This window comes from Vipera berus, assembly GCF_964194415.1.
Source record: "Vipera berus genome assembly, chromosome: 6".
In the NCBI taxonomy this organism is placed as follows: Eukaryota; Metazoa; Chordata; class Lepidosauria; order Squamata; family Viperidae; genus Vipera; species Vipera berus.
The window spans coordinates 89,875,646-89,896,194 of NC_138208.1; the positions used below are offsets into that span (position 1 = coordinate 89,875,646).

At 48.1% G+C, this 20,549-nt stretch overlaps 1 protein-coding gene across 3 annotated transcripts in view; it reads left to right on the forward strand.

Annotated features, from left to right (window-relative positions):
• Positions 1-4,600: 4,600 nt before the first annotated feature.
• The window catches only part of COPG2 (COPI coat complex subunit gamma 2), a 35,000-nt gene continuing 19,051 nt past the window's right edge, over positions 4,601-20,549 (forward strand). The window contains exons 1-10 of one of the 3 annotated variants that reach the window (XM_081331754.1): positions 4,601-4,870; positions 7,576-7,628; positions 8,756-8,836; positions 10,839-10,910; positions 11,211-11,290; positions 12,499-12,574; positions 14,688-14,780; positions 16,283-16,369; positions 17,620-17,777; positions 20,284-20,417. In XM_081331754.1, coding sequence (XP_081187880.1) covers positions 4,834-4,870; positions 7,576-7,628; positions 8,756-8,836; positions 10,839-10,910; positions 11,211-11,290; positions 12,499-12,574; positions 14,688-14,780; positions 16,283-16,369; positions 17,620-17,777; positions 20,284-20,417 — 871 coding nt within the window. In that variant the 5' untranslated portion in view covers positions 4,601-4,833. Of the gene's footprint in view, positions 4,871-5,169; positions 5,294-5,507; positions 5,756-7,575; positions 7,629-8,755; positions 8,837-10,838; positions 10,911-11,210; positions 11,291-12,498; positions 12,575-14,687; positions 14,781-16,282; positions 16,370-17,619; positions 17,778-20,283; positions 20,418-20,549 lie in introns of those variants that run through there. The other 2 variants (XM_081331752.1, XM_081331753.1) reach the window with 2 other exon arrangements.

The window sequence follows — 20,549 nt, forward strand, 5'->3', positions numbered from 1 at the left end:
CATAAATTTTGGGCTCAATTGTGGTTGCAACTCGGAAGGAAGGAAGGAAGGAAGGAAGGAAGGAAGGAAGAGGGAGGGAGGGAAGGAAGGAAGGGAAAGAAGGGGAAAGAAGGAAAAGCAAAGGGAAGGAAGGAGAGGAAAAGGAAAGGAAGGAAGGAAGGACGGGAGGAAGGGAAAGAAGGGGAAGGAAATGCAAAGGAGGAGGAAGGAAGGGGAAAGAGGAAGGAAGAGAAAAGGGAGGGAAGGAAGGATGGGAGGAAGGGAAAGAAGGAGGGAAGGGAAAGGAAAGGAAGGAAGGGGAAAGAGGAAGGAAGGAGAGGAAAAGGGAGGGAAGGAAGGAAGGACGGGAGGAAGGGAAAGAAGGGGAAGGAAATGCAAAGGAGGAGGAAGGAAGGGGAAAGAGGAAGGAAGAGAAAAGGGAGGGAAGGAAGGATGGGAGGAAGGGAAAGAAGGAGGGAAGGGAAAGGAAAGGAAGGAAGGGGAAAGAGGAAGGAAGGAGAGGAAAAGGGAGGGAAGGAAGGAAGGACGGGAGGAAGGGAAAGAAGGGGAAGGAAATGCAAAGGAGGAGGAAGGAAGGGGAAAGAGGAAGGAAGAGAAAAGGGAGGGAAGGAAGGATGGGAGGAAGGGAAAGAAGGAGGGAAGGGAAAGGAAAGGAAGGAAGGGGAAAGAGGAAGGAAGGAAGGAAAAGGAAAGGAAGGAAGGAAGGACGGGAGGAAGGGAAAGAAGGGGAAGGAAATGCAAAGGAGGAGGAAGGAAGGGGAAAGAGGAAGGAAGAGAAAAGGGAGGGAAGGAAGGATGGGAGGAAGGGAAAGAAGGAGGGAAGGGAAAGGAAAGGAAGGAAGGGGAAAGAGGAAGGAAGGAGAGGAAAAGGGAGGGAAGGAAGGAAGGACAGGAGGAAGGGAAAGAAGGGGAAGGAAATGCAAAGGAGGAGGAAGGAAGGGGAAAGAGGAAGGAAGAGAAAAGGGAGGGAAGGAAGGATGGGAGGAAGGGAAAGGAGGGAAGGGAAAGGAAAGGAAGGAAGGGGAAAGAGGAAGGAAGGAGAGGAAAAGGGAGGGAAGGAAGGAAGGACGGGAGGAAGGGAAAGAAGGGGAAGGAAATGCAAAGGAGGAGGAAGGAAGGGGAAAGAGGAAGGAAGAGAAAAGGGAGGGAAGGAAGGATGGGAGGAAGGGAAAGAAGGAGGGAAGGGAAAGGAAAGGAAGGAAGGGGAAAGAGGAAGGAAGGAGAGGAAAAGGGAGGGAAGGAAGGAAGGACGGGAGGAAGGGAAAGAAGGGGAAGGAAATGCAAAGGAGGAGGAAGGAAGGGGAAAGAGGAAGGAAGAGAAAAGGGAGGGAAGGAAGGATGGGAGGAAGGGAAGGGAAAGGAAAGGAAGGAAGGGGAAAGAGGAAGGAAGGAAAAGGAAAGGAAGGAAGGAAGGACGGGAGGAAGGGAAAGAAGGGGAAGGAAATGCAAAGGAGGAGGAAGGAAGGGGAAAGAGGAAGGAAGAGAAAAGGGAGGGAAGGAAGGATGGGAGGAAGGGAAGGGAAAGGAAAGGAAGGAAGGGGAAAGAGGAAGGAAGGAAAAGGAAAGGAAGGAAGGAAGGACGGGAGGAAGGGAAAGAAGGGGAAGGAAATGCAAAGGAGGAGGAAGGAAGGGGAAAGAGGAAGGAAGAGAAAAGGGAGGGAAGGAAGGATGGGAGGAAGGGAAAGGAAAGGAAGGAAGGGGAAAGAGGAAGGAAGGAGAGGAAAAGGGAGGGAAGGAAGGAAGGACGGGAGGAAGGGAAAGAAGGGGAAGGAAATGCAAAGGAGGAGGAAGGAAGGGGAAAGAGGAAGGAAGAGAAAAGGGAGGGAAGGAAGGATGGGAGGAAGGGAAGGGAAAGGAAAGGAAGGAAGGGGAAAGAGGAAGGAAGGAAAAGGAAAGGAAGGAAGGAAGGACGGGAGGAAGGGAAAGAAGGGGAAGGAAATGCAAAGGAGGAGGAAGGAAGGGGAAAGAGGAAGGAAGAGAAAAAGGGAGGGAAGGAAGGACGGGAGGAAGGGAAGGGAAAGGAAAGGAAGGAAGGAAAAGGGAAGGGAAGGAAAGGGGGGGGAGGAAGAAAGGAAAGAAAGAAGAAAGGAAAAAGAGAAAGAAAGAAAGCTAGCTAACTTCCCACAATGCAATGGCTGTCTTCACCTCCTCTTGCCCCCAAAGGCTAAACTCTGAGAATAGTAGTTTACACAGCCCAAATCATCCAGGTTTGTTTCAGAACTACCAGCTGCACTTCCTGGGTTTACAGCTGCACAAATCCGTATTCCTGGGCTAGTGCCTCTCTCGGTTGGTTTTGGGGAGCCAAAAAGACAGTTAATTTGGCACTCGAGTTAAGTAGGTTCCCTGACCCCCAGCCTGTGTTTGGGGAGAAGGCCTAGTAAATGGAAAGGGTCCCAGAATGAAGGAACTGAATTTTTATTTTTTTTTGCCTGCAAGGAAAGATTTTTCAGCCTCCCGGAGAAATTTGATCTCCACCAGCCAGATTCTTAAAAACCGGATCGACTGATGACCCAGCCGGAGATGGATCAAAACCTTTTGAGAGTTTTGCATCGTGCCTGTTGATTGACACTCTGTTCTGTAAAGCATTTTTCCCCCCTCAATATTTTCACCTGGAAATCCAGAGAGAGAGAGAGAGAGGCGGAGAATTCAAGTTAACGGTCTCTAGCAGAATGCAACGCGAGGCCGTGTTTATATGCCTTTCAAGAAAATTACGCGGACCTAAAAAAATTTTTAAAAAATGAAGTCGCTGCAGCCGAGGCACAACTAAATAAACATTCTCCTCATGATTTTGGAATGCAAAGCAGGGATTCTTGCATCGGTTCCCATTTTCTGCACAATTTGCACAATCTGTTGGAATGGTATGCTAAATTGGGACTGGGAGATGCCCCAGCATATATATATTTTTTATTTTAATTCCATTATAAACTTATCAAGTACCCATCCCTTGAATTGTTTACGCAGCTGCCTAAAGAATTAAGTAATCAAATGTGCTTTGCAAACCAAGCCAAGGCACCGAGGTAACAGAACGTTTGCTCCGTTAGTTTATTATTTATTATTATTTAAATTTATATACCGCCCTATTCCCGTAGGACTCAGGGCGGTTTAACAGGGAAAATTAAAATACATAGTATACAAAATTAAAATCAATTAAAACTATTAATTAAATCGCAGTCCCTGAAGTTAAAACTAAAACCCGATTGAATTAAATTAAATTAAAACCCCTCAGTCTGGGCCAAACAGCTCGAAGAACCAGGTTTTCAAGTCCCGGCAAAAATGACAACATTGCAGGATGTTGAAAAATTTCATAGTTAAAATATTAAAGAGAGGAAAAAAAAGTCAAATCTTGTTTTGGGAGGGGATGATCAGAAGAGGCTGGCTAATAACTTAGTAGTGCTTCTCGATCTTGCCAGCTTTAAGATGTGCGGACTTCAACTCCCAGAATTCCCTAGCTGGCAGAAAGCCCCCCCCAAAAAAGGAAAAAAAAATTGAACCCGCATTTAACCCATCCTGCCTGTAGTTGTGATAGCCTTAATTCAGACTGCAGGAGACGCCGTTTTATTTACCGTATTTAATCAAATATAGATGCCGCTCAGTTTTAAGTCGGCTCACGGCAGCCTAGAAAAACCACACTATTGGCAAAATAATAAATAAAAATGTAAAGATTCCCCCGCACATGCATGCTAGTTGTTTCCGACTCTAGGGGCCGGTGCTCATCTCCGTTTCAAAGCAGAAGAGCCAGCGCTTGTCCAAGGACGTCTCCGTGGTCATGTGGCCGGCATGACTAGACGCCAAAGGCGCACGGAACGCTGTTACCTTCCCACCGTAGCGGTCCCTATTTTTCTACTTGCATTTTTAGGTGCTTTCGAACTGCTAGGTTGGCAGAAGCTGGGATGAGTAACAGACGCTCACTCTGTTACGCGGCACTCGGGATTCGACCCGCCAAACTGCCGACCTTCTGACCGACAAGCTCAGCGTCTTAACCCACTGAGCCAATAAACCCCAATAAATAAAATAAACCCCAATAAATAAAATGCAACATCCATTAATAAATGATTTCAGCTGGTGGCCAGACAGAGCAAGAGGCTTGGCTGAAGCTTTCCTTCAAATTCCAGCCAGCCGGGCTGGATTACAGCTCCCATCATCCCCTGCCACACGGTCCGGGCTTGACAAAGGACTGGATAGTAGGGTATAAAATAAATCCCTTTTAAGATGGGTGGACTTCAAACCCCCAGAATTCCCCAGCCGGCATTCTTTCACGTGTCTGGACTTCAACTCCCAGAATTCCCCCAGCCAGCCATGCTGACGAGGGAACTCTGGGAGTTGAAGTCCTTAACGTCAGTGTTTGCTAAAGCCTGAGAAACATTTGGCGCAGGGGTAGGCAACCTCGGCTCTTTTATGACTCGTGGACTTCAACTCCCAGAATTCCTGAGCCAGCATAGCTGGCTCAGGAATTCTGGGAGTTGAAGTCCACGAGTCATAAAAGAGCCGAGGTTGCCGACCCCTGATTTGGCGATAAACGAAAGACCGCCTGTAGGGGGCGTCTACGGCTCCTCCCCGAAAAGTCGCCGCGCTCCATTAGGGCGAGAGGGGGGGCGGGGCGTGGAAAAAGTGGGCGCGGCCCATGCAAATAAGGAAGAAGAAAAAAAATGAGACGCGCGCGTGACGTTGCCGAGGAAGGCCGGCCCCACCGCTTGAGCGTCATCCCCGCGAGCCGCTGACGTCCCGGAAGGTTGGCCGGGCGGCGACCGGTGACGGGGGCGGGATTTCCTGTCGGCGGACCGAGCGGCGAGGCCGAAGCGAGCGGCGGGGAGCCAACCGGCCGCTGCCGTCGCCATGATCAAGAAGTTCGACAAGAAAGACGAGGAGTCCGGTAGGAGGAAGCGTGGTTTACCTTAAAACGGTTGCTAGGCAGGTTTGGGCAGTCTTTTCTTTGCCGGGCTGTCAGCCCCGTTGATTCTCGTGAGAGACTCGTTGGTTCCGCCTTTTGGGGGCGTGGCTCACGCGTCTTCTGAGAGGTTCGAGGCAGTTGGCGGAGTTTGGGGGGCGTGGTCAGGGGGCGTGGCTTTAGGAGAAAGGAAAGAAGCAGCTTTTCCCGCTTAGCTGTCTTCCGCCCTCCGGGTTGCCCCAAACTCAGTCTTTGCTTTGCACGTCTGAACGGGCCCGCTGCGGTTCTTTGAGGGGGCCATGCAAAGCGGGCGGGCAGATTGGGCTTTCTGGGTCAAGGGGCTCCTGGGAGCCCAGGTTGGGGTCCCTGGGCTGAGGAGTCCTTGTGTTGCCTCTGTGCGTTTCTCAGGTGTGTTACTTAGCAGCCAGCAACGAAACCCCGCCCCCCCAAAAAAATAGATGGGAAAGGTGAGTTAGAGCCAGGGGTCTTCAAACTTGGCCCTTTTATGACTTGTGGACTTCGACTCCCAGGATTCCTCAGACAGCGTGCCTGGCTGAGGAATCCTGGGAGTTGAAGGTGCCTGGCTGAGGAATCCTGGGAGTTGAAGTCCACGAGTCATAAAAGGGCCAAGTTTGAAGACCCCTGAGTTAGAGGAAGGGTCTCTTTGGGGTAAGGGGTGAAGCTGGGACTCCCGCCTTGCAAACAAAAAAAAAAGCCCAGGGTTTTAAGTCCTAGAATCCTTGAGAAAGAAGGGGACTTTAGAGGTCATCTAGTCTAACCCCCTTCCCAAGGCAGGCGTCTTTATGAGTCCTCGACTTACGGCTGCAATGGAGCCGAAAATTGTTGCTGTCGAGCAAGACATTGGTTCAAGTGAGTTTTTCTGCCCCATTTTTTAAGACCTTACTCGCCTCGGTCGTTAAGCGAATCACTGCAGTTGACAAATTAGCAACCCGGTTGTTCAGTGAATCTGGCTTCCCCCGCCCCCCCCCCCGGACTTGGCTGGTCGGAAGATCGCAAATAGGGACCCTGGGACCCTGCAATCGTCGTAAATATGAACCCGTTGACAAGTGTCCGAATTTTTATTACGTGACCACGGAAAGGGGGGGGCTGCGACGGTCGTAAGTGTGAAAAACGATCCTATGCCACTTTTTGGGGCGCCATTGTAACTTTGGTCACTAAACAAACTTGTAAGTCGAGGACTAGCTGTGCTTAGGTATGAAAACTTGGTCACTTTAATACCTGTGGACTTCAACTCCCAGAATTCCCCATGGATCAGAGGCGTGCCTTCATGGACCATAATAGTTTGCTGGTTGCGTGCCAACTACTTCTGGGCACTTTGATCCATACCAAACATAGCACAACGGTTAAATCCCAATAAATGCTGGCTGGGGAATTCTGGGAGTTGAAGTCCACCCCTCTTCAAGCAGAGGAAATTGAGGAACACTGCCCTACACCTTGCTTAAATGCCTCGTTGCAACTACATCTGACTTCCTTTTATGTTTCTCCTGCCGTGTAAAACTCTGGTTTTTATACATTACACACAATCTCAGGTAAAGACTTCGAGTGATTAGCCAGCGCGTAGCTTTTCTGCAGGACGATCTGTCCTCAACCTCCTACTTCAGGTCTTCCAGGTGCAACTGTCACCTGACAAACACGAAGAATCAGGATTACACATCATTTCCAGTTCAGAAGACTTCTTACTCATGCCTATGCAACAACCGACGGTCACCACTAAATTGGCTGTAAATGCAAGTCAGTATAATTCAAGGAGGATTGGACTCAGAGCCTTTGTGACAACGTAACGATTCCAGGCTGATTCCTCTCTTGACTCCACCCCCAGCCTTTGCTTCTTCTTTTCCTACGAGACCTTCCACGTCTGAGCAAAGACAGACCCTTCCCCAAAGAGTGACCCTGACTCTTGGATTAAGAGAGGGGGACTGACTCAAAAGTCTCCCAGATAGCCTCCATGACTCAGACTAGACTCGAACTCCCATCTTAATCTTAATCGACACCGAACTACAAATGAGGGTCCCCAGGTTCAGAGACCATCCACATCTGTCTTACTGCCAAGCATTTGGGGTCACAAGGTCCTTGTGTGGCAAACACCGCCAGGTGACTAGGAGAGGAACTGTGAGTTGAGGACCATCTGTAATGTGCTACTGAAACTCTCGTTGTCATGACCTTTCACCTTTCACAATGCCTCACAGGGCAACCATTTTTGAACCACGTGCTGAGGTACAGAATATGTCTGAAATCTTTCATTCCTGAGGGAATGAAATTTGGGGGGGGGGGGAAACGGTGGCTGCTTCAAGGCTGCTGGCTGCTCCTTGTAGTCACACAATCTTCATTTTTTTCAGTGTTCTGTGACAGTTTCCCAGCCAATCTCGCAATCCCTCCTTCCCTCTGATGCTTGTATAGAGTCGTATTACAATGTCATTTCGCTTTTGATAACGTAGACAGCTCCAGACTTGGAAAGAAAAGGCCAAGAACACCAGTTGTGCCTCATCGCGGTTATGTACGACTCCTATTTCTTGCGCATTTTCACATTGCAAACCAGAGTCCGTCCCGTGGTGATGGGACCCACTGTTGGGAGGGTCTGACCTGGCATTCCCAAAAGTCTCTAAGGGAGCTTTGCAAATCCCTCTTGTTTGAAATGTTAGGCTCACGTCGTGTATTCTTGTCTACTTCAGGTAGCGGCTCGAACCCTTTCCAACATTTGGAGAAAAGCGCAATCCTTCAGGAGGTATGGCGGGGGTCTTCCTTGACTTTATTCTGTTTTGTTGATCCTGTCTTTATGGCCGTCCATCTCAACGGGCCGTGACTGTGGGTGGGGTGCAAAGCTGACCACATTTTTTGTTTTTGTTTTTTGTTGTTTTTGTAATTGCTTGTCTCCTCTCCTAAGGAGGTCCACCTGGTGGGACCCAGAAGAAGGGCCTTCTCTGTGGTGGCCTACTTGACCATCATCCCTGCGGAGAGAAGATTGGGAAATAAGATGTTAGGGGTCCTCTTTCTTGAGGAGGTCCACCTGGTGGGACCAAGGAGAAGGAACTTCTCCGTGGTGGCTCCCTCCCTGAGGGACATCATTCCTGCGGAGATAAGATTGGAAATCAGACGTTATGGGTCCCTTCTCTTGAGGAGGTCCACCTGGTGGGACCAAGGAGAAGGGCCTTCTCTGTGGTGGCTCCCTCCCTGTTATTTGAAGGACCGTCCTTTCCCAGTTATATCCACCTGACCCACTAGAGCAGGGAGGCAGGGGATGTTATGGCTCCCCTCTCTTAAGGAGGTCCACTTGGTGGGACCCAGAAGAAGAACCTTCTTTGTGGTGTCCTACCTGAACATCATCCTTCCAGAGATAAGATTGGAAATAAGATGCTATGAATCACCTACCTTAAGGAGGTCCACCTGGTGGGACCCAGAAGAAGGGCCTTCTCCGTGGTGGCTCTCTCCCTGAGGAACATCATTCCTGCAGAGATAAGATTGGAAATAAGATGGTATGGGTCCCCACTCTTAAAGAGGTCCATCTGGTGGGACCCAGAAGAAGGGCATGAGGGCGCTCTCCCTGAGGAACATCATCCTCGCAGAGATAAGATTGGAAATCAGACGTTAGGGGTCCCCTGCCTTAAGGAGGTTCACCTGGTGGGACCCAGGAGAAGGGCCTTCTCCGTGGTGGCTCCTTCCCTGTTGTGCTCCAGTTTATCAACGGCCTTTTCGAAGGGTGGGGTCCAGAATTGGACCCCAGGATCCCACGAGACAGGTCAGCAAGACGGGACTCTTGACTTGCCCCGAGTTCGACTGTACGCTCCTGCTCGCACAACCGAAAAAAGCCTTTTCCTCCGATTCAAAAGGTCTTGATGGTCTCTTTCCCGCCAGGCTCGCATTTTCAACGAGACGCCCATCAATCCGCGGAGATGCCTGCACATCCTCACCAAGATCCTTTACTTGCTGAACCAGGTAAAATGCGGCTTCCGGGCAGGACTAGCGGCGGAACATGCGCTTGTCCATCTGAGCCGGTTTGTTTGGGAGGAGATGAAGGTCCTGGGAGGGGGGGTGGGGGGTGGGGAATTATTGCAACCTCCCTGAAGTTAAGCACTGGGGCAAGGTTCCCATTTTAAGAGGGGGGGGCACGCAAGGAATGGGGTAATCTGGGTCACCCTCTCCCCAGGCCTTCCTGTAAGGTCAGTGGAAGACCAGGGCAGGGAATGAGGGCTGCAGAGAAGTCCTGATGCAAAGAGAAGTTGGCTGAGCCCCTCCATTCACACACACACACACACACACAAACACACACACACACACCGGCTTTCCAGCCAGACCTTTGTCTGTTTTGGAGGTTCCCCTGATTCAGCCTTCCTCTCGTCCCCCCTCTCCGGCTCATCGCTTCTGTCCTGTCGCTCTTTGCAAAAGGAAGAGTCTGGTTTTATATATTCGTTCACTTCCCACCTTTCTCGTTTTCATAATAATAATAAGTAAGTCGGAAGGGACTTTGGAGGTCATCTAGTCCAACCCCCCTGCTCAGGCAGGAAAGGCCTATACCATTTAAGGCAAATGGCTGTCCAGTCTCTTCTTAAAAACTTCCAGTGTTGGAGCATTCACCGCTTCTGGAGGCAGGTTGTTCCACTGGTTAATTGTTCTAACTGTCAGGAAGTTTCTCCTTAGTTCTAGGTTGCTTCTCTCCTTGACTAGTTTCCATCCGTTGCTTCTTGTCCTGCCTTCAGGCGCATTGGAGAACAGCTTGACTGCCTCTTCTTTGGGGCAGCCCCTGAGATACTGGAAGACTGCTTTCATGTCCCCCCTCATCCTTCTCTTCATTAAACTAGACATGCCCAATTCCAGCCACCCTTCCAGTCCCCCATAAATAACGCGAGGCAGCAAACATGCCAAATATCCTTGTCTTTTCCCTAGAACAACCTGGCAGGGTGGGCTGGATTGAAAGGGAGGGGCTGGCCCCAAAATCACCCAGCCACCTTTCGTGACCAAGGCGGGAGTAGAACTCACCGCCTCCTCATAATGGGAACCAAGGTCACCCAGCCAGCTTTCATGCCTAAGGTGGGGCTAGAATTCCCCTGTCTCCTGGTGATTGGCCCAAGTTACCCAGTTCGCTTTAATGCTGAAAGTGGCACTGGAATTCCCCTGTCTCCTGGTGATTGGCCCCAAATCACTCTGAGCTTCATTGCCTAAAGTGGAACTAGAATTCCCCGCTGCCTGGTGTTTGGCCCAAAGTCACCCAGCCGACTTTCATGCCTAAGGCGGGACTAGAACTCACCATTTCCTGGTGATTGGCCCAAAGTCACCCAGCCGGCTTTCATGGCTTAAGGCGGGACTAGAACTCCCCTGTCGCCTGGTGATTGGCCCAAAGTCACCCAGCCGGCTTTCATGCCTAAGGTGGGACTAGAACTCCCCCGTCACCTGGTGATTGGCCCAAAGTCACCCAGCTGGCTTTCATGCCTAAGGCGGGACTAGAACTCCCCCCGTCACCTGGTGATTGGCCCAAAGTCACCCAGCCGACTTTCATGCCTAAGGCAGGACTAGAACTCACCATTTCCTGGTGATGGGCCCAAAGTCACCCACCCGGTTTTCACACCTAAGGCGGGACTGTCACTCCCCGTCGCCTGGTGATTGGTCTAAAGGTTGGCAACCTTGCCTCTATTTTTTCTACCCCTGAAGCACCCGCACGGACAGGCCCACGAAACCTACAGGAAGCGAAATGGATCCAAGGTCACCATGACCTTTTCGCTAGTATTCTTGAAGTTTGATGTTGTGTCTCTCCTTAGCCCAGCCAGCGGTTCCTGTTGCAGCCCAAAAGCTAGTGTGAAACGAGCGGGGCTGTTTGGGGGGGGCATTTGTTTTTTTGGTTTTTTTTGTGGGGCGATCGCATAACTTGAGAGCAGGGGAGGGCTGAAGCCGGTGCAAGCGCTTTGGAGGACCTTGGCCTCGGCCTAACCTCTCTTCCTTTTAGGGGGAACATTTCGGGACGACGGAAGCCACGGAAGCCTTCTTTGCCATGACCAGATTATTCCAGTCCAACGACGTGAGTGGTTTCTTCGCTGAGATCCTCGTCCTGGGTTGGGGGGCTGCTGGCAATGCTCTCCCTTGAAAGCAAGGGTCTCCAACCACGCCCGCTTGACGACTGGTGGACTTCAGCTCCCAGGCTGGCTGGGGAATTCTGGGAGCTGAAGTCCACCAGCTGTCAAGCGGGCGTGGTTGGAGCCTTCCCTCCCCACCCCACCCTGCTCGCAAGACCCTCAGAGAGGTCTTGTGGTCCACCACGATCAAACCAGCCACCCATTAAAAAAAAAATCAGCTTTTAATTCTGGGTGTCTTTCCGCAGCAAACCTTAAGGAGAATGTGTTACCTGACCATCAAGGAGATGGCCAACATTTCAGAGGACGTCATCATCGTCACCAGCAGGTACCTGTTTCGATTCTGGGGCTAGGAGCATCGGTCTTTCAGCCGGGATGGCAAATCTGTTTTCTACCTTAGAAACCTCTAGAATAGATCACGTTACAGGATCGGTTCGGTCCCCCAAGGGATTGTATCTTCTGCCAGTTGAAACAAGCCTGTTTCTCGCATCCGGGGTCTCCTGGAGAACCAATTCCCCTGCATAAGGCACACCGCAATCTCCGCTTGGTCTCCTGGGCGCCCTTGAAAAATCTGAAGCAGACACATTTACCTTAGAAAAGCCCTCTGTTCTAATACTTTAATGACGCCAGCAGGCTGAAGAGAGAGAGTTTGAGGTGGTGGTTAAGGCATCAGGCTAGAAAGTGGGAGCCTGTGAGTTCTAGTTCTGCCTTAGGCATGAAAGCCGGCTGGGTGACTTTGGGTCAATCACCAGGAGATGGTGAGTTCTAGTCTCACCTTAGGAATGAAGGCCGGCGGGGTGACTTTGGGCCAATCAGTAGGAGATGGTGAGTTCTAGTTCCCCCTTAGGCATGAAAGCCGGCTGGGTGACTTGGGGCCAATCACCAGGAGAAAGTGAGTTCTAGTTCCCCCTTAGGCATGAAAGCCGGCTGGGTGACTTTGGGCCAATCACCAGGAGATGGTGAGTTCTAGTTCCCCCTTAGGTATGAAAGCCAGCTGGGTGACTTTAGGCCAATCACCAGGAGACTGGGAATTCTAGTCCCATCTTATGCATAAAAACCAGCTGGGTGACTTTGGGCCCATCCCCAGGAAACAATGAGTTCTAGTTCTGCTTTAGAAAGAAAACCAGCTGGGTGGCCTTGGGCCAGTCACTTTCTCTCAGCTCTAGGAAGGAAACAAGGGCAGACCACTTCTGAAAACAGCCTTGCCGAGGGAACCTCAGGGACTTGTCTGACTGAGGAATTCTGGGAATTGAAGTCCGGACATCTTGAAGTGGCTGAGGCTGAGAAACACTGCTTTAGAGAAAACAATGGCCGTGGATCTCAGGAATCACCAAATCTGATTGCAAGGCCAAAAAAAATAAATAAATAAATCTGGCTGCATTTGGTACCCAGCTGAAGCTTCCGAGCTGTCTCCAAGGGCTGCCCCATACAGGATGCACGGCAGTAATCTAGCTCCGAGACAACCAACGTATGGATGGCTGAACCTCAGGACCCCTTGACGTCTCTGTTAATGCCGGCTTGCCTTGTCTGTTCTAGCCTAACAAAAGATATGACGGGGAAAGAAGACCTTTATCGAGGCCCCGCGATTCGCGCGCTATGTCGGATCACGGATGTGAGTACGGAATTTTTTTCCCGTCATGAAAGAGGGCAATGAAAGGAAGGGGTGTTCTGCTTCGTGGGAGAGATTTTGAACCCCGGGGTCTGGAGATCTTACCCCCAGCTTCAGATTCTTCTAACAGGTCGTCCTCGACTTACGACCACAGCCTATTATGCTTACGAGTCACGACGATCGTAAACGAGGTCGTCATGCGACCGATCTGATGTTTATTTATTTTTTATTTTAATTCCATTTATATCCCGCCCTTCTCCAAAGACTCAGGGCGGCTTACAAGCTTATCCCCTTTTGTTGGAATGAGGCCGTTAATGGAATCCCCCAGGGTCGTTAAGTGAACATGTGGTCATTAAGAGCAAAACCCCATTATTTTCCACGGGGCGGTTTTGCCGCAAGTCAGAAGACCAGTTTTCAGGAAGACGTCGTAAATTGAGGTTGCGTGACCACAGATCTCTGCAAACAGCTGTAAACGCAGGAGAGCTGCTGAAGGAAGAACTTTGTAACCGGGTCCTAAGTATCTTTCCTGGGGCCTGTTGTGACTTTGAATGGTTGCTAAGCAATCTGTCGTAAGTCGAGGACTACCTGTAGATTAATGGGTACTTTGGGCAAGCTTAAAAGTCTTCCTTAAACCAGGATCTTCTGGATGTGTTGAATCTTTTAGCTACAAGCTAGCTAAAAGCTAGTCAAAAGCCTCTTAAGGACACAAACAGCTATAGGATCACAAATAAATCAAGACATAATTTCTATTCGTTATAAACATAAACAAATAAATCATAAACCCTTAATGTTTGGAAGGGACCGTATTTGTTGTCTAATGCGATGTTTTTCAGCCTTGGCTATTTGAACATGGGTGGACTTCAGCTCCCAGAATTCCTCAGCCGGCATGGCCAGCTGGGGAATTCTGGGAGCTGACGTCCAGCCATTTTAAAGTGGCTGAGGTTGGGGGGAACGCTGGTTTGGAACTGGGGTCTCCAAACTTGGCAACTTTAAAGACTCGTGGACTTCAACTCCCAGAATTGGCTGGCTGGGGAATTCTGGGAGCTGAAGTCCGTCCATCTTAAAAATGGCCAAGGTTGGGAAAGACTGAATTTGCTGGCTGAGGAATTTTGGGAATTCGAGTCCACAAGTCTTCCAAGTTGCCAAGTTTGGACTCCCCTGCCTCAAGAGGCTGCTTTCCCCAAATGCGGAGAACTAGAAACGTAATCTTTTAAATCAGACGGTGAATAACCGCGCCAAAAAATACTCAAGTTTTGTTTTGTGAAGTACTAAAGAGCCTCAAGGGATGCGGTGGCTCAGTGGGTTAGGACGCTGAGCTTGTCGATCAGATGGTCGGCAGTTTGGCGGGTCGAATCCCGAGTGCCGCGTAGCAGAGTGAGCGCCTGTTACTCGTCCCAGCTTCTGCCCACCTAGCAGTTCGAAAGCACGTAAAAATGCAAGTAGAAAAATAGGGACCGCTCCGGTGGGAAGGTAATAGCGTTCCGTGCGCCTTTGGCATCTAGTTATGCCGGCCACATGACCACGGAGACGTCCTCGGACAAGCGCTGGCTCTTCGGCTTTGAAACGGAGATGAGCACCGGCCCCTAGAGTCAGAAACGACTAGCACGCATGTGTGGGGGAACCTTTACCTTTACCTTACCTAAAGAGCCTCAAGTGAATGTAGCATAGAAATAGAGAATGGAATGGAATGGAATGCAGGAATAGATTAGAATTAGAATTAGAATTAGAATTAGAATTAGAATAGAATAGAATAGAATAGAATAGAATAGAATAGAATAGAATAGAATAGAATAGAATAGAATAGAAAATAGGGAATAGGGAATAGGGAATAAGAATAAGAATAGAATAGAATAGAATAGAATAGAATAGAATAGAATAGAATAGAATAGAATAGAATAGAATAGAATAGAATAAGGAATGAATATAATGGAATGGAATGGAATGGAATGGAATGGAATGGAATAGAATAGAATAGAATAGAATAGAATAGAATAAGGAATGAATCGAATAGAAGTCGGAAGGGACCTTGGAGGTCCTCTAGTCCAACCCACAATGTAATTTTTTCATTTCTGGCCAGTGGGCCATTGGGAAGTCTACCTTCTCCTCACTTTCCCAGGGAACGATGCTCCAGGCCATCGAGAGATACATGAAGCAAGCCATAGTGGACAAAGTCCCCAGTGTCTCCAGTTCCGCCTTGGTGTCCTCCTTGGTAAGTAAAGGAGGCCAGGACTTTTGGTCCTGTGTTCTGAATTCGAGTGCTCCACCACCGACGTGTATTTCCCACAAGCAGAATCAATGAGGGGGGGCAGATTTGCTTAACGCCCAGGTGATTCATTGAACAACTGCTGTGATTCCCTTAGGAACCGTTGCAAGACGGTCGTAAAATTGAGTCTGACTGGCTGAGCAAGCCCCTTGCTTAACAACGGGAATTCTAATCTCAATCATGGTCATAAGTCAGGGACTGCTTACTGACCTACACCTATGACACATGCTAGGTGTGTTCTAGTTTCCAGGGAAGGTGTCTCTGAATAGTGGCGGATTCATACACAGGTAATCCTCGAATGACAACCATTCATTTAGAGACGCTTTGAAATTACCATAGCAATTTAAAAAGTTACTAATGACCATTTTTCGCACTCACGACCCTTGTAGTATCCCCGTGGTCGGGGTTTGTATTTCTTGTGGCCATCTAGTCATTAGAACACAGTCCTGTCAGCAGTTCCACACCCATTTGCACTATACAGCTGACCCTGAGGGCCCAGACAAACCTCCAAGCAGCTTCAACAATTCTCAGGAAGAGGACTAAACGACCAGATGACTGCAAAGAGTGTGAATCCTTCCGACTTCCACCATTCGGTCAGAACTTGAGGAAGCTTCTCGGATGAGATGTGAAACGTTTTTGAGGAAAAACAAAAGAAGTCCAGTTGTCTTTTGAAAAAACAACAACACACCTTTGGGACACCTGGATGATGGAGGATCTCCATAGATGAATTGTTTTGATGTTCTCTGCAACATTAATACTCATGTTTCCCCCAAAATAAGACCCAATTGGAAGATAAGCCCTAAAGTGATTTTTTTTCAGGACGCTCGTAATATAAGCCCCCCCCAAAAAATAAGCCCCAGTTAAGATCGTCAGCCAGGCGGATGCATTGAGTTCCGTATTTCCCCAAATATAAGTCCCCCCCCACCAAAATATAAGCCCCAGTTAAGATTGTCAGCTAGACGGACGCATTTAGTACCGTATTTCCCCAAATATAAGCCCCCCCCAAAATAAGCCCCAGTTGAGATAGTCAGCCAGACGGACGCATTTAGTACCGTATTTCCTCAAATACAAGCCCCACCCCAAAAAAATAAGCCCCAGTTGAGATAGCCAGACAGATGCATTTAGTACCTTATTTCCCTGAATATAAACCCTAACCATAAAATAAGCCCTAATGCGTCTTTTAGAAGAAAAATGAACATAAGACCCGGTCTTATTTTGGGGGGAAACACGGTAGTAGGTTTTGCAACGTCCTTAGGTTTGGATTTCAGATACCGAGTCCTCTTGGTTCGTAGATAGATGAATTCCTCCTGTCCGTCAACTTCCAGGCTCTTACAACCCCCCCAGAAGACCTCACTTGTTTTAACGTGATTCAGGATGGGCATTAATCCAGATCCGTTTTTGACTTAGAGTCACCGCTGGGATTCTTGATTCTTGGCCCTCTTTTCCAGCATATGATGAAGGTCAACTACGATGTGGTCAAGCGGTGGATCAATGAGGCCCAGGAAGCTGCTTCCAGTGACAACGTCATGGTGCAGGTAGGGATTGCCCAGAGCTTGGGAGGGAGCTGGGAAGCTTTCCGGACCCATCCTGGGAGGTGGAGGCCAGCCTGGACAGTCCACCTTCTCCCACTTGATGCCTTCTCTGCAGATAGCAATAGCAGTAGCCCTTAGGGTTATGTACCGCTTCACAGTGCTTGACAGCCCTCTCTGTGAGATTTACAGAGTCAGCCTGTCGCCCTCAAGAATCTGGGTCCTCGTCTGACCGACCTGGGAAGGACGGAAGGCGGAGTCGACCTTGAGCCGATCAGGATCGAACTGCTGGCAGTTGGCAGAATTAGCCTGCAATAATGTATTCTAACCACTGCTCCACCATGACATAGATAGATAGATAGATAGATAGATAGATAGATAGATAGATAGATAGATAGATAGATAGATAGATAGATGATAGACAGACAGACAGACAGACAGACAGACAGACAGACAGACAGACAAATGGTAAATGGATGATAGGTAGATAGATATAGAGATAGATGATAGGTGATATGATAGAGATAGATAGATTAGATAGACAGAGAGATAGATGATATAGACAGTTATAGTGGTAGATAATATAGATAGATAGACGGACAGGTAGATAGATAGATATAGAGATAGATGATATGATAGAGATAGATTAGAGAGACAGACAGAAAGAGATAGATGATAGATGATACGATAGAGAGAGAGAGAGAGAGAGAGAGAGAGAGAGAGAGAGAGAGAGAGAGAGAGAGAGAGAGAGAGATGATGGATAGATCTAGATAGCAATACCACCAGCACTTAGACTTATATACTGCTTCACAGTAATTTATAGCCCACTCTGAGTACTTTACAGAGTCAGCCCCCCCAACCATCTGGGTCCTCATTTGACCAAACTGGGAAGGACGGAAGGCTGAGTCCACCTTGAGCCGGTCAGGATCGAACTCTTGGCTGTGGGCAGAGTTTGCCTGCAAATCCTGCACTCCGGCCACTGCGCCATCGCAGCTCTTGATTGTTGTTCTGCACCTCTCCTGATTCTCAGTGGCTAGGAATTGTGGGGGGAGGCTGTCTACACCCAGTCAGGAAAGGCAGAGGTGGAGAAGCTGGGTTCACACATTCCAGGCCAGTCCCCGCTCAGGATGCGGACATGAGAAGCTGCTACTCGCTGAGGTCCCCTTCAACCTTCCTCTGGCTTTGAGTTGACCCCGGTCACCTCGGCAGGAGGACCCAAGTAAACCCGGGTCCCCTTCCCTTTCTCTTCTCTGCAGTACCACGCTCTTGGTTTGCTCTACCATCTGAGAAAAAACGACCGCCTCGCGGTCTCCAAGATGCTGAACAAGTTCACCAGATCCGGATTGAAGTCCCAGTTTGCCTACTGCATGCTGATCCGGATTGCCAGCCGGCTCCTGAAGGAGTCCGAGGAGGGGTAAGGAGATCTGGGGAGTGGCAGGGTGCTCCGAAGAGCATCTGGGAATGGATCTAAGAAGCAGGAGAAATGCCACTGGATCCGTGGCAGGTTTCTGATTGTTCACTGGCAGACGAGAGAGGAGAGGAGAGGGGAATAAGAGAATAAGAGAACTGGAAGGGACTTTGGAGGTCATCTAGTCCAATCCCCTATTCAAGCCGGAGACCTGATACCATTCGATAGAAGAAGAGAGCAGAGGATAGAATGTAGGGTAGAGTAGAGCTGAATAGAAAAGAAAAAGAATAGAATAGAATAGAATGGAATGGAATGGAATGGAATAGCATAGAATAGAATAGAATTATGGGATAGAATAGAATAGGGAATGGAATGGAGTGGAGTAGAATAGAATAGAATAGAATAGAATAGGGGATACAGAATGGAATAGGATAGGATAGAAAATATAGAATAGAATAGAAAATATGGAATAGAATAGAATAGAATAGAATAGAATAGAATAGAATAGAATAGAATAATAGAATAGAATAGAATAGAATAGAATAGAATAGAATAGAATAGAATAGAATAGAATAGAATATATGGAATAGAATAGAATAGAATAGAATAGAAGAATAGAATAGAATAGAATAGAATAGAATAGAATAGAATAGAATAGAATAGACGGAATGGAATGGAATGGAATGGAATAGGGTGGGGTGGGGTGGGGTGGGGTGAGGCAGGAGGGGTGGAATAGAATAGAATAGAATAGAATAATGGAATGGAATGGAATGGAATGGAATAGGGTGGGGTGGAGTGGGGTGGGGTGAGGCAGGAGGGGTGGAATAGAATAGAATAGAATAGAATAATGGAATGGAATGGAATAGAATAGAATAGAAAATAGGGAATAGAATAGAGGATAGAATAGAATAAGAATAAGAATTAATGGAATAGAATAATGGAATGAATAAAGAATATTAATAATTAATTAATTAATAATAAATAAATAATAGAAACAATAGAGTATATGGAATTCAGTAGCCTAGGACTGCCAATGCAGTTCTATGCTGCATTAATAGAGGGATAGAATCAAAATCACATGAAATATTACAGTAATACCACTTTATAATACCTTGGTAAGGCCACACTTGAAATATTGCATCCAGTTTTGGTTAACACGATATAAACAAGACGATGGGACTCTAGAAAGAGTGCAGAGAAGAGCAACAAAGATGATCAGGGGACTGGAGGCTAAAACATATAAGGAACGGTGGCTGGAATTGGGTATGTCTAGTTTAATGAAGAGAAGGGTGAGGGGTGACATGATAGCAGTGTTCTAATATCTCAGGGGCTGCCCCAAAGAAGAGGGAGTCAAGCTATTCTCCAAAGTACCCAAAGGCAGGAGAAGAAGCAACGGATGGAAACTGATCAAGGAGAGGAGCAACCTAGAGAACTAAGGAGAAACTTCCGGACAGTTAGAACAATTAACCAGTGGAACAACCTGCCTCCAGAAGCTGTGAATGCTCCAACACTGGAAGTTTTTAAGAAGAGACTGGACAGCCATTTGCCTGAGATGGTACAGGGTCTCCTGCTTGAGCAGGGGGTGGGACTAGAAGACCTCCAAGGTCCCTTCCAACTCTGTTATTCTGTTAATAGAATAGAAATAGAAAAAAAATAGAAATGGAATACTTTATTTGGCTAAATGTGGTTAGACATACAAGGAATTTGTCTCCAGTACAGTAGCACTCAGTGTACATTCACAACAACAGAAGAGATAATAAATAATAATAATAATAATAATAATAATAATAATAATAATAATAATAATAATAATAATAATAATAATAATAATATAATAACAACAACAATAATAATAATAATAAATATAACAACAACAACAACATTAAAAGTGTCAACCAGTAGAAGGAGGAAATTAGAAATAGCAAGGGCAGTACCAATAGTAAGAGGCGCCTTGGGTGCAATCCCAAAACAACGGGAGCACCACTTGAACACCATCGGCATTGACAAATTCGCCATTAGTCAATTGCAAAAGGCAGCCTTACTAGGAACTGCTTCCATCCTGCGACGAGATCTGTAATACCATCAGACATCCACATCTGCCTATCCCAGGTCCTTGGTAAGGACTCGATAGGTAGACAAAAAATGCCCAATCCAGTCTGAACATCTGGATGACTGCGATGATCAATAATAATAACAAGAACAACAGCATTAAAAGGGTCAACCAGTACAAGGAGGAAATTAGAAATAACAGGATGAATTTTGCCAGACTATTGCAACTGTCTGAATAACAATAGATACACCTTGCGAGCTGCTACAGAGGAGCTGTTCTAACCCTCTTCCTGTCTACCCGGCATTCTAACCTCCGCTGCCTCTTTGTTCTCTGGGAAGCAGCCCCTCCCTCTGGGTAATCCAGACTACATTCCACCACACCCCTGTCCAATTGGCAGCACTGGGATATTAAGGACGACGGTGGTGCAGAGCCTGTCAAAGCAGCCGTGTCTTTCCTCCCCAGGCATGACAACCCCCTCTTTGATTTCATCGAGAGTTGCCTGCGCAACAAGCACGAGATGGTGATTTACGAGGCCGCCTCGGCCATCATCCACCTCCCGAATTGCACAGCCCGGGAGCTGGCCCCGGCAGTCTCAGGTGAGTGCAGCACGGGAATCCGTCCCTTCATTTCGGACCCCCGGAGTAGCTGGCGGACATGGCTGGTGGAGAGCTGGGAAACTTTACTCGCCGTATCTGTTAAAGCAATTTATACGGCCGCCAAGTCGGTTA